This window comes from Homarus americanus, unplaced genomic scaffold, assembly GCF_018991925.1.
Source record: "Homarus americanus isolate GMGI-L3 unplaced genomic scaffold, GMGI_Hamer_2.0 scaffold53233, whole genome shotgun sequence".
Classification (NCBI taxonomy): Eukaryota; Metazoa; Arthropoda; class Malacostraca; order Decapoda; family Nephropidae; genus Homarus; species Homarus americanus.
The window spans coordinates 6,088,879-6,107,066 of record NW_024751660.1 but is presented as its reverse complement, the minus strand read 5'-3'; the positions used below and the strand labels follow the sequence as shown (position 1 = coordinate 6,107,066).

At 39.3% G+C, this 18,188-nt stretch overlaps 1 protein-coding gene across 1 annotated transcript in view; it reads left to right on the top strand.

The window, feature by feature from the left end:
- The first annotated feature begins 809 nt into the window (after positions 1-809).
- The window catches only part of LOC121854742 (putative uncharacterized protein YHR217C), an 18,968-nt gene continuing 1,589 nt past the window's right edge, over positions 810-18,188 (top strand). The window contains exon 1 of the mRNA XM_042349480.1: positions 810-879. Coding sequence (XP_042205414.1) covers positions 810-879 — 70 coding nt within the window. The remainder of the gene's footprint in view (positions 880-18,188) is intronic.

The window sequence follows — 18,188 nt, the reverse complement described above, 5'->3', positions numbered from 1 at the left end:
AGTACATCCCATAGGTAAATTTAGGATACAGCCATCTATGTACTGAGCCTTGGGTACAGAGGGAGGGAGAGAGGGAGGGAGAGAGGGAGGGAGGGAGGCAGTACACTCGACCAACCTCTCTTCCCTAGTTGTAAGGTTAAGGTATCCATTTATTGCTGGCTGGACTGGTATTTCCTTGGGATCGAACCAGTGACCCTCATTATAGGAGTCCAGAGAGGGACCCACTCGCCTACCGCACCCTATGTTTAGTTCATTTACAAATACTGATAAACAAGATATACAAATATTCGTCAAACTGAGATAATATTCATTCTTGTGAGATCTTTAATATATATATTTTGGTTCTTCCAGCTAATCTATTCCACATATAGTCTCATTAAAACAATGGTGTAGTGATCCCAATAATGTTAACCATCACCAAGACAATAACTTCTTCATCGCCCTAAAATAATATGTAATCCACACAAAGAAAATATTTTTATAGTTTTCCCAAAATATTTAACCACTTCCAATATAATAACTTTATGATTCCAGCCTCCACAGCCACTCCCAAGATGACTCCAGCTTCCTCAAACCACTCCCAAGATGACTCCAGCTTCCTCAAACACCCTCATGACAATACTTTCTTGGCTCCAACATCTTCAACCACCTCCCGAGACAACAATATCATGATTCCAGCAACTTGGACCACCCGCTGACCTCTCCAAAACCCCCGACAAGTCTCTGTATGGAAGACAAATCCTCTCGCCGTTCCTCCATCCCCTTTACTGTCCGCAGTAGAATTTGCTGACTCGCCAGGATCCCCGACAATGGAGGGCCATCAGCGGGAGCTCAAGATATCCAAGACAAAGTGGCTTGGGGATTCAGAGCCCGACCGAGGTACACCTGCTGAAGGGACAAACAGCTCTTTGGGAGGTTCCATAGACTGACGTGGAGGGGAACCATGGGGGTGGGAGGGAGGAAGGGATGGGCGGGGTGAGGGGGGCGTAGATATATGTAGCCTGGAAGACGCGGAAGGTCAGAAGGGGTGGGTGAGGTGGGAAAAGGTAGAAATTGGTGGTTTGGAAGGAGCTAGGAAGAGAGAGGAAGAGGTGGGAGGGATGGGAGGGGTGGGTAGGGGTGGGAGGGATGGAAGAGGAGGGAAGCGGGAGGTAGGGGTAGATATAGGTGACCTGGAAGAACACAGGGTTAAGTGGGTTGTGGACGGGGACGGTGAGAAGGTATATTTTTTTTTCCTGTTCTTGTTTTCGAAATGGAAATCCTTGTAGCGGGTAAATGTTACTTTATATTCTGGAAGGCCGTGAACGTTACGCTTGCCCCTGAAGACTGTGAATTTACTTACATTCTGGAAGGCTGTGGAAGTGGATCTATCTGTAGTTCCTTCAAAGACCGTGTTTATATATTCTTCCGAGTCTGGAATAGGCAAGAGAGAAAGAGAGCGTTAGTGACCCTTATCTGAGATGTAATGAACTTTGTCACTGAATGTACACCTCTGTCAATGATAGTTTATAAGCTTTGATGTTCAATGTGTAGGAATATGTGAATGTTAATATTACTAGCTCGAGATATGAAGTTTCCTGGTAAGATTGGAATAGACTGAAAGTGACATTATTATCACTTACTGTGGATGAACAGCGTCTTAATGAGTTTATGTAGACGAGATGAAATCAATCTTGGATGAGAACTGGAATACTGTGGGGGTAGTTACTGGGTCTCAGAAAAACTAATTTATTATTATTTATGGGGAAGGAGGAATTTGATATATCACAATTACTTCTTTTTTTATCGATTTTGAAAGAACATCAAATTTAGCTGATGAAAACTTGAATGAGATGTTCTAAAAAAAATGGTTTTAGATATATTACGAGTAAAAACAAAACAATAACAAACCACGTTAACTGTATTACGTCTTAGAGAAACAGTCACTGTACAATAGAGACCTCACCTGTATTACACCTGCCATAAGAATATTACTCACTCTACTGATGGAGCCTTTCAACCTACCTGGCCTGTCATACTCAGAAGATACCTTGCTTGGCATTGTATACTAGGAAGGCTACGATGAGGCTTCTTAGCTACACGTACATCAAAAGACTCCTGAGAGACTTGGCAGAGGAGAAGCCATGTCACGTGTTCCCTCTGATGATGACAGGACCTTTGTTCCCGTGAGGCCAAAGGCTGTCTGTCTCTCTCTCTCTCTCGTTCACTATCTCTCTTGTGTTCTTACTCTATCTCTCTATGTGTTTATTTTTTTTCTCTCTCTCTCTCTCTCTCTCTCTCTCTCTCTCTCTCTCTCTCTCTATCTTACTGTCTCTTACTGTCTATTTCAATTAGTCTTAGTCACCATTACTCTGTCACCTTCACTATGTCTCTCTCTCTTTCTCTGTCTGTTTCTATGTATTTCTGTCTATCTGTCTGTCTCTTTATCTCTGTTTCTGCCTTTCTTTCTCTTTCTGTCTATATCTCTTCTCTGTCTGTCTGTTCTGTCTGTCTGTCTGTCTGTCTCTCTAGCTTTTCCTTGTTACTCTATTTGCTTCACTCTTTTTTCATAATTTCTTCCTTTATATTACCATTCTTTTGTCTCTTCTCTCCCCCCCCTCTCTTTGTCTCCCTTTCCTCTCTCCCTACCCTTCCTAATCTGTTATCCCCCTGGCCGCCCTCTTACGCATAAATCCACACTTTCCATCACGATAATATATGTTGAGATATAAGCCAAAAACTACGTCTCATCTTGTCTCCAATCATTGCCCAGAATCCGCCTTCTCTCCCTCCTACGTCATATTTCACCCTGGATGTGTTATTACCCGACGAGAACACCCTCATTATGACGTCATTCTTACGTCACGCAAACGCCGGATTATGACTTCATTCTTACGTTGGTTACCCGGATGAATAGCAGGGTGATGGTTGGTTGAGGAACAGATTGGTGTGCTTAAATATATTCACTTTCGTTTTGTTTTGGTATTTTAATTCTGTTTTATATTACCTGGTTGATTAATAATTTTGTTTTTAAAGACTTATTATAACAAGATGAAGTGATTTGTTGATGGTTGGTTGATAATTAATCTGTTTTTTAACCATTAATAAATAATCCTTTCATAATTCCATAATAAAAATCAATTGATAATCTGTCGATATAATCCTATTTTAATCCGTCTTGAATTATGATTTTTTGTCATCATTGTTATTATATACGATTTATCACTCTCTCTCTTTCTCAATTGTTCCCCTAGCCTCCCTTCCCCCATAACCCCTCTCGCCCTTTCCCATCATTCATTTCCCGATCCCTTACTCTCACTCCCCTTTCATTCTTCCTTTCCTTTTCAATCTCCTTTCATCTTACTCTCATCCTCCCACTCGCCCCACCCCTCTCCCTTCTCACTCTCACTCTCCCAATCCCTCTCCCCCCCTCATTGCTCCATCCCTTTCCCCTCTTCCATCCCCTCCTCCCATCCCTACCACTCTCCCTCTCCCCCCCACTCTCATCTCAGCACTTGACCAGACGGCTCGACATAATCACCTGGTATTCAGTGTTGTGTTTTTACCGAGTCGGATGGATAACCGTAGCTCGGAATCCGTATTTTTTACCTGATCGAATGCGTTTACTTCTGCGCTGTTAGTAATTATTGAGCAGCTTGGTCAACACTGAGGCAGGTGTGTGTGTGTGTGTGTGTGTGTGTGTGTGTGTGTGTGTGTGTGTGTGGAGAGAGAGGATAAGAAGTGTATCACAATCACACACACTCATAATACACTATGAACAATTTCTCATACACCTATACATATTATTATACAATTATACATACAATCATACAATACACAACTAAAACACAAATCTACATATAATCAATCAACGATATACACTAGCATACAAAACTGACATACTTACAAAAAACCAATATACACACATACAACTTAACTCACTTATAAAAGAATCACATACACCCATATACAGAGGTATACAAAGTTACATACAACACATCAATATACATACTCACTACACATTCATACAATAACAGTGTATAAATAAAAGTATACCCATACAGGTTTATAATTTACATAACCACATAAACAAATACAAACATACATACAGATATACAAACATACATATCTCCATATAGCAATTGATTATACCAGCTCACATAACTATACAAATCTATACAAATACAACCGTGCACACAGATACAGACACACAAACTCGCATACATACATACATACATATCCTTACAGACACTTGTCAGCACACACACACACACACACACACACACACTGGTATACAAATCAACGTATTACTACACTGTGGACTGAGCCCAAATTTGCATACATCTGCCGTCATGGTGACAGAATATTTTTGCGTGTTGAAAAATCTGGTCATTCAGGAGGTTCGCTTGGCCGGGTGCCTGATGCGGGCCTGTGGGCGTGTGGAGATGGGGTATGGGCGTGAAGGCATGTAGGGGATGGGGTGTGGGCGTGGAAGCATGTGGGAATGGGAGCTAGGGTGTGGAAATTTTGTGTGTGTGTGTGTGTGTGTGTAACTCATAAATGCTAGTAACCGAGGAGGGGCTGTGAGTGGTGAGTAAGCGATCAATAGAACGATGTAATATGCAGACGCTCACAAATTATGAGACGTGGGGAGGGAAGATGAGGGAAGGAGGAAAGGGGAGGTTAGTGGGGAGGGAGGGGAGATAAGGAGATAATGGTGGGGAGGGATTATAAGGGAGGATAGAGAGGAGGTGGTCAGGAAAGACAAGTAAAGGTTGGGGAGGAAGGGATGGGGAGAGAAATTGATGGTTAGAGAGAGATTGAAGGGAAGAGTAGGGAAGAGGTGATTGGAAAAGCGGAGGAGAAGTGGGGTAGGGAGGGATGGGGAGGAGATAGTGGGGGGAAGAGGAGGGGAGGTGTTGGGTGGGGAGGAGGAGGTAGAGATATAAGGGAGTATATGCAAGTTGGGGGAAGATGGGGAGAGAGAAGGGAGGGGATTATTATTGATTGTCTGTCTGTTTGTATTTGTTGTGTGAGCGCGTGTGTATGTGTGTATGTGTATATATACCATGAATAAATACCTACATAAGTTAACACACACACACACACACACACACACACACGGTAAGAAATATCCAAAAGCTACCGTGAAAGAACTCATCAATCTCACTACACAAAAAAAAAATATTCCTGGAAAATAAAAAGATTCCAATATTTGTTCCACCTTCTCGTATTAAAAAGTATAGGGGAATATAAGGATTACTAAAGACTCTTAGCTCTTATTGAACAACTCTTGAAAACAATTTCATTCACACGTTTAAAATATTACGCCGATAAAGCCGATCAGGACAGAATCAAAGGCTGTAAGCTGTTTACATCGACAAAAGCCAAGATCAAAATTCATCCTCTCCTTCTTGTAAAGTTAGGCAGAAAAAAATATTAGTCCCAATATCCATTTTCTCTAAGTGACGAAAAAGAAAAAGAGAATATTTCACCCATTTTCTTTGATGTTAGCGAGGGGAATCTATGATAATCACGGAAGAATTGCTGAATGAACAATGGAAGCTAACAGGTGGCGACACTGGGATTTTAAATGACAGACACCGGCCTTCTGGGAACTGCCACATATGCTCAACTGCGCCAAGTGGAGGGAGAGAAAAATGAAGCGTTGAGGAATTGTTTGGAAGGCTTGTCTCTCTCTCAAGGGACGATTGTTGTTGTTGTGGAAGAAAAGACGTGTAAACAATAGCCCTCAGTAGATGGCGTTGCTGATTGTTTGTCCGGGTGAAAGTGACGACTGGTTTTGTTTGTTTAACCCTACCGGAGGAAAAAAATATACTTTATGCTTTAACAGGAGACACATATACTTTTATGCCTCAAGACAGAAGGTAAGAAAAACTTATACTCATGATTTATAAGTCCAGTAACGGTAGGAAATATCAGTTTTTTTCACTTTCAACAAAGAAATTAGATATTTTCATGACTTTACTAACAAGAAAATTATTATTACTTTTATGACTTTACTTAGAACATATAAAATAATACTCTCATAATTATACAAACAAGAAAAATATTAATACTTTTATAACTTACAAGATATACAATAATAATTTCATAATCTCACTTAACCAGAAAAAATATTAATACTTTTATGATGATTATAATAAGAGAAATATTACTAACTTCATGAAATTATTAACAAACAGACACGGGTTAGAGACTGTCTCCATATCACCAACACTAAAGACAATTTAAATATCTTATTCATTTACTATAACAGGGAAACTTTTTATTTATGAGACACAACTGATAACAAGATAAATCAATTACTTTCATCACTCAATAAATATATATAAAAAAAATCACAGAAATAATAATGTTTACGTTTTGTTAATAGTTACATTGTCCAACTAATTATTATTATTATTATTATTATTATTATTATTATTATTATAAAAGTAATATTAATTATAGTCTACTAATGTACTAATAAACTACTACTACTACTACTACTACTACTACTACTACTACTACGGCTACTACTACTACTACTACGACTAATAATAATAATAATAATAATAATAATAATAATAATAATAATAAGAATAATCTAACAACAAAACGAAACAAGAATAAACCAATACAACAAAGAAGAAAAAAATCGAACCCACCCACCCACCCTACAAAGCAGACTGGCGCCCACTCAGCCATCACGAAAAAACGAAAAAAAAAGGGAGCCTATGTATATAAGCCTTTCTGTATCGTGAACCATTGAAGCTGTCCTCATCCGTGAACACCGCCACCAGCCCGAAGATGAGGAAATCGAAGACAAATTCCCTTACCATTAACTTTGAGGCGTAAGTGATGACCTGGTGGGGGGAGAGAGAGAGGAGAGGGAGAAGCGGAGAGAAGGGGAGAGAAAGGAAGAAATGAAGAGAGGGAGAGAGGAAAGATAGGATGGAAGGAATCTAATATTGGCTAAGATTACAACACAGAATGTGATGTGTTATATTCTCGATGCATATTGTTCTCTCCCTCCTTCCTCCCTCTTCCATCAGCTTCTCCTTCCTTCTCTCTTCCTCTCCCTCCTCTCTTCCTCTCTCTTAACTACTACCTCGAGGAAACGTTTTCACCTGAGTTAATAGGTAGATTATCCTGAGGTGTTTATCGATCTGGTTTAATTAAGCTACGACACAAAGATAGTTAAAACATAATATCTATCTATCTATCTATTAATCGTTTTTTTCTCCTGAAGTAGCGGAGAGAGATAGATAGATAGATAGATAGAGAGAGAGCACTCCGACCATTATCTATAGTCAGTACTAAATAATCCGGGGTTAAGGACAACTTACACACGCACACACACACACACACACACACACACACACACACACACACACACACACACGACCCAAGCACAGAGATCTTTCCTACGTCACTCCCGCCCTACAGAATTATTCATTAACCCTGAATTATTTAGACTGGCAAACGTACCATTAAACGCTGGCTGAATCAAAGACCCGAAACGTTTGCACAATGGCTGCCGCATGTAACTGAGTCAACATCGAACTGCAACGTTTTGGGCCCCACTCACATCACTCCTGGGCATCTCTTTAGAACGTTCGGTGTGTAACTCTATGCAAGTACCCCTCTCTCTCCCTCCCTCCCCTCTCTCTCCTTCCTCCCTCCCTCCCCTCTCTCTCTCTCCCCTCTTTCTCTCTCTCATCTCCCCTCTTTTCCCCAAAGTTGACCTCTGTACAGTACTTGACCTCTGTACAGTACTTGACCTCTGTACAGTACTTGACCTCTGTACACTCCTTAACGATTGCGCCTCTACAAAATCCAAATTGCATAACTCCCAACATATATATATACTTTTTCTCTTACTAAAACATACATAACCTACGTAACAGAAAATACATAAAAAAAACATCCAAAATATATAAACTTTGTCTCTTACCCAAACACACATAACCTACATAACATAAAGTACATAACTCCCCTTAAATACATATACTTTGACATCTATCTCCCTATCCAAAATACATAAAATACCTTCCCCCTCCCCCCCCAAAAAAAAAACTACATAAACTTTGACCCTCTACAGGAGAAATATTCATAACAAACGAATGAATTCTACCACGTTGTAATATTAAAGCAAACGTTCTGCTACCCCTCTCTTTCTTCCCTCCCTCCCTCCCTCCCTTACCCCCCTCCCTCCAACACCCTATAAAAGACCCCATATAATGCTATACCATGATTCCCGACCCTAACATCACATCCAATAAGGGCGATGCTCACTAGTATTTCCCTCCCTTAAACGCGACCATCACGTCACCGGGAGAATGGTGATGATAGCAATATCTCGCTCTAGTTTCGTAGTGGTGGTAGCGGGCTGGCCTGTCCGATGGGAGGGATGGGATGGGTGAATGGGGGAATGAGAGGGTGGTGGGATGGGGGGGGTGGATGTGGATGATGGTGTTGGATGAGAGGAAATGGGGTTAGAAGTGTGGGATGGGGTTGTGGGATGGGAGTGTGGGGAGGGATAGTAAGATGGACGGGTGTGGAACGGGGGGACAGGTGGATATGGAAAGGAGAGGACGCAAGGGGAAAAGAGTTAATGAGAGATGAGAATAGGGTGAGAATAGAAGTGGGTAGTAGAATGGATGAGGGGAAGGGTAAACAGAGGGGAAAATGAAAGGATAAACCATGGGATAGAGATGGGAAGAGAGAGAGAGCAGAAGTAGGAATGGGAAAACCCTCATTAACGTTACCATGGGGACGAGGCTGTCATCCACCGAGGTACATTCATCATATAATTATGTTCCTATAACCGACAGACTCGTATATAGCGGCAGTAAGATACACACACACACACACACACACACACACACACACACACACACACACACACACACACACTCTTTGAAAGTGTACAATATAAAACAAGTTTCTTAAACACGCGTATCTACAGTTTACAGGGCTATTTTAACCTAATATCAAAATAGTGTGCAATTTAAATGACTTCATAGCTTTACCCTTGAGAGTATGAACAAAGTGTACAAATTAACAAAAAGTATTTTCTCAAAAAACATGTGAATCCTTCCAAAAGTTTAATATTACATTTATTCCTCCTTGGGAAATACTTGAAAGTTTGTATGGCGCGATTTGCATCTTAGTGTGAGTATAATGGCCGCAACTTCCTTGTTAAAACTTTTATATTTTCTGTATTTTAGATTTTTGCGTATATCTTAGTGGTGGCGGTGTATTTCCTGCCGTTGACTAAGCTGGAGGACTTGTGTGTGTGTGTGTGTGTGTGTGTGTGTGTGTGTGTGCGTGTGTGTGTGTGTGTGTGTGTGTGTGTGTGTGTGTGTGTGTGTGTGTGTGTGTGTGTGTGTGTGTGTGTGTGTGTGTGTGTGTGTGTGTGTGTGTGTGTGTGTGTGTGTAAGAGAAGTTAAATTTAATGTGAGAACCTTCTGTTAATCTATTCTGTTATTGTAGAAAATTTAACATGGGAACTTTTGAGAATCCATCCTTGCATTTCTTTTTACGTCAGTTTTTCCATTCAGAGGGACAATCAAACACACGGACATATGAAAATCCTGACCTTATGAGATTATATGCCATTCGAGTCACTGTTGCAAAAAAAAAAACGAAAAAAAAATGAAAAACGCAGCTAAATACGATTGGAATTGAAACGCAATACTTTTTTGTATCTAGTTTCGGAATTAACTTGCTACGGCATCATTTTGCAATCAACAGTCATTTTAATTTGCCCCGTAACGTCATTAGTGACTTTGCAACATGCACATCAACCTTGCAAAAGCCATTTCGCAATAGTGCCGCCAGACGTGACAGTTCTGCAACAATAAGTGGAATTCTGAAGGCTGATACGGTATATCTGTGACCTGCTGAAATGACCCTTCTGCTCATTGTAAATCACTTTCCTTGCCAAAAAAAAAAAATCTTTGTAAATTCCTTTATTTAGACCAATTTCGTTGTAAATCACTTTAATTTAAATCGGTTTCGTTGTGAATCACTTCCAGATCATTGTAAATTATTTGAACGGCAAATTGTTTTCAGTATATTGTAAATCACTAAGTTCATTATATAACAATTTCGAGTAAATAATTTTCAGCTCATTGTAAGCCACTTTCAGATATTTGTAAATCACATGCACATCATTTTAAATCGCTTTCAGTTCATTGTATATAATTTAAGGCTGTTGTAAATCACCTTTAGTTCATTGTAAATGACTGCAGTTCGCTGTAAATCGTTTGCAATGTAATTCACTTCACCCCATTGTAAATCATTTTCAGTTTGTTGTAAATCACTTTCTCTATAATCATCCCACTCTTCTATAATCACCCCTCTCATCCATAATCATCCCACTTCTTCCTCTATAATCATCCCACTTCTTCTATAATCATCCCTCTCCTCCATAATCATCCCACTTCTTCCTCTATAATTATCCCACTTCCTCCATAAGCATCCCACTTCTTCCTCTATAATCATCCCACTTCTTCTATAATCATCCCACTTCCTCTATAATCATCCCACTTCCTCTATAATCATCCCACTTCCTCTATAATCATCCCACTCTTCCTCTATAATCATCCCACTTCCTATATAATCATCCCACTTCTTCCTCTATAATCATCACTCTTCCTCTATAATCATCACTCTTCCTCTATAATCATCCCACTCATAATCATCCCACTTCTTCCTCTATAATTATCCCACTTCCTCTATAATCATCCCACTTCTTCCTCTATAATCATCCCTTCTCTATAATCATCCCACTTCTTCCTCTATAATCATCACTCTTCCTCTATAATCATCCCACTTCCTCTATAATCATCCCACTCTATAATCATCCCACTTCCTCTATAATCATCCCACTTCCTCTATAATCATCCCACTAATCATCTCTATAATCATCCCACGTCCTCTATAATCATCACTCTTCCTCTATAATCATCCCACTTCTATAATCATCCCACTTCCTCTATAATCATCCCACTCTATAATCATCCCACTTCCTCTATAATCATCCCACTCTATAATCATCCCACTTCCTCTATAATCAACCCACTCTATAATCATCCCACTTCCTCTATAATCATCCCACTCTATAATCATCCCACTTCCTCTATAATCATCCCACTCTATAATCATCCCACTTCCTCTATAATCATCCCACTTCCTCTATAATCATCCCACTCTATAATCATCCCACTCCCTCTATAATCAACCCACTCTATAATCATCCCACTTCCTCTATAATAATCCCACTCTATAATCATCCCACTTCCTCTATAATCACCCCACTCTATAATCATCCCACATCCTCTATAATCACCCCACTCTATAATCATCCGTATACCTGAATCACATCATCTATCTACGCCTCTATTAACCCACAAACTCCATCCAATATCTATTTCCACAAGGCTTTATCCCTACAGTGTAATCAAGTGATAGCTCCTAAGGGGGTGGAACTGAGAGAGAGAGAGAGAGAGAGAGAGAGAGAGAGAGAGAGAGAGAGAGAGAGAGAGAACTAACTATCTAACCCAAAGGCGTACCAAACCCCCTTGAGATGGTGTATTACTTCTTAGACGATCCGGAAATCCAGAATGAGTTTCGAGCGCTTATGTGAGGAGTTTTGGAGATAATATGAAGCCTGGATTCCTTTAACTTTATGATCTTATGTTGTTTATAGTTTTGAGTACTTGAGGTGATATTTGGGATTGGTAGATTTCATTTGTTGTCTAATTCTACTGAGGTGTATAGTAATTATGTGAAGATTAAGCACCTCCATATTATTCTAGCTGATGATTATGTATCTTAACTCTATTCTCATCCAACATAATTTAACATACTCTAACCTAGCCTAGCCTAACCTAACCTAACCTAACCCCTCCAGGTAGGTTTATGTTTAATCATTAGGTGAAATATGCTCAGGTGCATAATATTCAGGTGATCTATCAAACATTATAATAAATTAATAAGAAATAAATTATTCGAGTTTTGATAAAAGATTTTGTTCATAATATAATTCGAAAACCTGAAACAGATTCGAAAACTTCTGGAGATGATTCAAAGCCCAACAAATTATTCCTAGCAAAGCATTTTAACCTCAATAAAAATGCACTTCATAAAATTTATAGACTATTAACATCACTTGATTGTAACTCAAATGTTGATAAGAATGACTCAATTTTTCAAACAGTGACTCGGAGTTACAGGGAAGCTTCGAATACCAAGTAAAACCGAACTGACTCACTTGTTCTAAGAATGGTTCGTTTTATTTATCTCTCAAAACTATACCTCTATCTCTCTTTCTCTCATAACTGCACCTTGATTTATCTCTATCCTGAAAAATAATAAAGCCTCACGTGAAGATTAGACACCCCAGCTTATTTAATCTAATAATTAAACACCTCAACGTCAACCTAACCTAACCGAACCTGATCTAACCTAATCAAATCTGACCTAATTTACCCTAACCTAATCTGATCTAACTTACAGTACATTAACTAAACCTAACTTAACCTGATCTAATCTATCCCCCTAAGTAGCGTTACGGTGTTTAGCCATCAAGTGAAATAAGCTGGAGTGTCTAATCTTCACGTGATCAAAACAAAACCAAAACACCGATCGGCCATTTGAAATTCTGGTTCGTGGAAAAATAGTATATCCCTTCCTCTATATTTCCCTGCCAAACACAAAAGTCTCACACATTTCAGGTGGTCACAATGCGAGACAAGAGATTCCGGCCTTACTGACCAAAATACTTCAACCTATGACTCATAAACCACGCCGAGGTAAAACACGATGTGGTAATTCAGCTGTCCCTAGGAGGTAGTTGCCACAATGCCACATGTCACTATTATGCGAATTTTAGTTATTCATTTATTATTATTCAGTATTGTATCTCTTTATTTATTAGTTACTTATAATTATTATTCAGGATTCACAAGTTATTCATTATTTATTATTAAGAATTAATTAGTCTTTGACAGTTTGCATCGATGATTGCTGTGTGTGTGTTAGGTTATGTCAGGTCAGGTTAGGTTTAAGTAATGTTAGATTATGTTATGTTAGATATAGCACACACACACACACACACACACACACACACACACACACACACACACGGATATATGATTACCACTTACATATAAAACACTTCCAGGACTCGGCCGCCATCCAGTGAAAACTCGAGTTTATTAGGAACATCCGTCGACTAAATTAAAATGTTTATCAACCAGCTGCAACACATCAAAGGAAATTAAATTAAAATGTAAATGTCACAGCATGGTAAGCCATAGCAACGCTTTAATCTGGTCCCACATCAACACTGCTTGCACGACTTCTCTCCCCTCCCTCCAGGCACTAGGTGAAGGTGACAATACTAACGTTATTTCTTTAATACTCTATTATTCTTTCTTCTAATAATTTGTCTCCTTTATTTCACCTTCACCTTCTTCTTTATTATATTTTACCGTTTAATTTCTATATTTTCCTCGCTGCTTCCCATCCCCTCTCTTCTTAATTAAAATAATCACAAATAAACGTTAGTTAATTAAAACTATACAGTGTATGGCCATACGATAATGAAAATGGTTATATGTGAACGAATAACAATTAAAATGGTCATATATGAACGAACGATAATTAAAATGGTCATATATGAACGTAAGGTAATTAAAATGGTCATATATGAACGTAAGGTAATTAAAATGGTCATATATGAATGTAAGGTAATTAAAATGGTCATAAACGAACGTATAGTACGCTAGCAATGTCGATATACCAGTATGAATATACTTGAATCACTATGAAGATATAATTATAAACGAATATTAACGGATATAATCCTATATGCAAGTACGTTAACCGCAATGATCTTAATATTATATCAAAATTACATGCTGGTAATTCCAAGTTCGTGTTTTCTTTAATAAGATTTAAAGCCAAACTATAACACATAAAAAGTATTTCATCTAATTAAAATAAACATCAAATTAAAGACCAAAATAGGAAGGTGGAGATTATTTTTTGGTAATAAATAATAAATCACGCTGCAAATTTGCTAATTAAAAATATTTTAAATTATTAATTGAAAAGAGCATCAAACATAATCATAGCAAATTTGATTTGTTTTTATTTTTAATCATAAAAAATAAATATACCAAAGAAACAAATACTATGACATGTAACTAAAACAAGAATTATCGTACATAATCGCTGCACCACATTGGCTCTTTTTGTAGATAATTTATTTACAATGCTACTGGAACAAACCCTACTACTTTATCTCAAGAACATAATTTAACACTATATAACTTACTTTGTTGTTTGTAAATGACGGTTCATCTATTTTAATATATTATTTAAAATGTGCGACACTAATGTACAAGAAATACTGGAAAAAACTGTATGGGATGTCTCCGGAGAAATTCGTCAACCATCCCACCCCAGCGGCCCGCGGGTGACTAACAGCCACGGACGACGGGCAGGGTTACCAACTCGGATTTTCAAATGTCGCTAGGCTGGTACCTAAAAGTAGCTAAATGTCGCTAAATCTTCCATGGAAAGTCGCTAACTATTATTCCCCCCTTCAGTAATTTGATGCAAATAATATTTTCATAATGACGACTATAATGGACGGAGTATAAACAAAATGCATTATGTAAAAATAAAAATATTATTTTTTTTAAAGTTTAATGTGCACACTTACCTATTATTCAATAGTAATTGCATCCCAGTCCTCTTGGTAGTGTGAACAACTGTAGAGCTGGAAGCATGTGAAGTGCTTGGTTCAGGTTCTCTTGTAACTGTATGCCTCCACAGTCCCTATCTTTCTTAAAATATCACTAGGAAGTTCACAACAGGTGTTCTGTCTTTTTAACCCATACTTTATTGTAAGAATTGCCTTTAATGTCGATAGTGTCATTTTGTTGCGCAATTTTGATTTCACAAAGTTCATATTACTAAATGTGCGCTCTACATCTGCGTTTGAATGCGGAAGAGATAAGGCAGCGAGTGCAATTTCAGCCAGCTCATGGTAAGGGTTTTCACCTGTCGCATCTCTGTAATTTGCCACTTCTAACCACAATTTTAGGGTGTTAGATGTTTCTGTCCAGATTGTGTGATGCAGTTTTTTCCACTGGAAATCAATCTTGGTAAGGGTGCTGGAATCTTCTGTAAATAAGTGTGCCAAACCAAGTATATCTGATTTAATAGGCTTCAAGCATTCATCGGCACTCAGAAAGAAATAGACTGCAGCACACGAATGTTGTCAGGTAAGAGTTGACCAAGTTGTTTTATGAGTTCAACCCGTTCAAATGTATTGTCCCTGTAACCCCGTTGCTATATATTATGGCTCGAAATTAGGAAAACTGAGTTTTCATGGACAGTCCAAAAGTATCCAGAAAGTCGCTAGATTTCTGTGGATATCTTTAGAGTTGCGATAAGTCTCAAATCGCTCTAAAATGTGGCTAGAAAAAAACAAAAAGCTCTAGATCTAGCTACAAAGTCGCTAAGTTGGCAACTCTGACGCTGGGCTGCTGGCGGCTGGTAGCTCGGCGGGAAAATGTTTCAACAGCTGTAATAAATCGCATTTCTTATATTTTACTAAAAAACAAAACATTTTCATTTTCATTTTCATTTCTAAAATTTAATTGACCTTTAGTTAATATTGAGCGATATTACATTAATTATTTAGATAGAAAAAAGTGATTTTTCGACGGGAACATCAGCACCAACAGGAACCTGTAGCGAATCGCATTCCCAAATATTTTATACCCCCAAAAATACTTATATTTACTTTAATGATTAATAATCTTGAATATAAAAATAATTTAACCTTTGTTTAATATTATACTCCATCAAAATAGGTATTTACATAGACAATATTATTTTGATGTTTTAGAGGCAATATCACAACCCGGAAGAACTTTCATTTATTCCCTTGTCATATATTATACTAAAAAAAAATAATATTCACATTAACGACTAATAATTATTAATATGAAAATATGTTTGACTTTTATTTGATACAATACAATACCATACAATACACAATCTTAATATTTAGATAAAATAAATATTTCTCAGGATTTGAACAACAGAGCGATCATTACTTACGCTTCATATAAAAAATAATTCATAAAACTGACTATTATATAATAATATTTACAGTAAAGACAAAACTAATTATTTTCACAATAAAAGTATATGTGATGTTTTTAAATATTATATGAAATAAAATTGAACGTGTTGAATGTAAAAAAAAATAAGTTTAAGAAAGAGTGAGAGAGAGAGAGAGAGAGAGAGAGAGAGAGAGAGAGAGAGAGAGTATAATTTATCGCCTTTCCCTCACTTCCACCTCTCCTCCCTCCCTATTCCACCCCTACCTCCCATCTCCCCTTCCTTCTCCCCTCTTCTTCCCTCCTTAACCCCCACTCTTTCCCTGCCCCTCCCTCTCAATCTTTCCCTAACTCACCCCCACCTCCCCCTTCCCTACCCCTCCCCTACTACCCCTCCCTACGGCTGATCACTATTAGGGATAATCGCCCCAGACGAGGCTATGACCCCCACCAATTGGGTAGTTAACGAGGTATAACTACTTACAAGTCGTTACCACCAGAGCCAACATCACCCGCTAATGGTACGGTAGTCTGTTCTTATCTGCTGGTTCACACACGCTAAGTTTTGTAGAGAGAGAGAGAGAGAGAGAGAGAGAGAGAGAGAGAGAGAGAGAGAGGAGAGAGAGAAAACAAAGACAGACAGACAGACAGACTTCTTATATCTCACTCTCCCATCTCCCCTCTTCCCTCTCCATCTCCTCCATCTCCTCCCCCTCCCCCCCTCCTTTTACGACAATTTCTTTGCATTCATAAATATTCTTTAGTCTATTGTTGTTCTTTACCCTTAAGATAATTGGATCACTTAAGAGTTCGTAAGATATTTTTATCGTATTTATCTTCCTCTCTCTCTCTCTTTCTCTTCCACCCCTCCCCCCTTCCCCCTTCGTAAATATGACGCTTGTGAGAAGACCTGAAGGAAATCGTAAGTAATGATATATTATTTTTTAATCGATCACTTCAACAGGTTTCGTAATTAACTTCAGCAGGTGTCGTAATTAACTTCAGCAGGTGCCCTGTAACTCATTCCAGCAGGTGCCCCGTAACTCATTCCAGCAGGTGCCCCGTAATCATACCAGCAGGTGCCCCGTAACTCACTCCAGCAGGTGTCCTGTAACTCACTCCAGCAGGAGCCCCGTAACTCATTCCAGCAGGTGCCCCGTAACTCATACCAGCAGGTGCCCCGTAACTCACCCAGCAGGTGTCCCGTAACTCACTCCAGCAGGTGCCCCGTAACTCATTCCAGCAGGTGCCCCGTAACTCATTCCAGCAGGTGCCCCGTAACTCATTCCAGCAGGTGCCCCGTAGCTCACTCCATCAGGTGCCCCGTAACTCATTCCAGCAGGTGCCCCGTAACTCACTCCAGCAGGTGCCCCGTAACTCATTCCAGCAGGTGCCCCGTAACTCACTCCAGCAGGTGTCGTAACTCAGGAGGGACAGCAGTGACGTATATCATTGCTGAGACCCTCTCTACCCAGACATGGTGAGACATATGGCTCAAGGAGAACTGGCCCTCGGATACGTAAACACGATGAGACATATGGCTATTAAGTCTGTATACGTAGGCTGGGTCAGACATGTGGCTTACAGGTGTTTATATTAGGACAGGGTGAAATCCACACTCCTCAACACCTGTACACAGACCAGCACACCTTTCCTTTCAACACCTGTACACAGACCAACACACCTTCCCCTTCAACACCTGTACACAGACCAACACACCTGCCCCTTCAACACCTGTACACAGACCAACACACCTTCCCCTTCAACACCTGTACACAGACCAACACACCTGCCCCTTCAACACCTGTACACAGACCAACACACCTGCCCCTTCAACACCTGTACACAGACCAACACACCTGCCCCTTCAACACCTGTACACAGACCAGCCCTTTATCCCACCCTCTGGATAAGCACAGACACATAATCCTTCCGTCTGTTCCAAATTGATCGTAATTGGAGCTAATTGGGGCTAATTGGGGAAGCATCGTCGTTAGGGGGACGTAATTGTCAGGTAAAGTACGGACGGCGAGGCTTTACTACTCCTGTCTG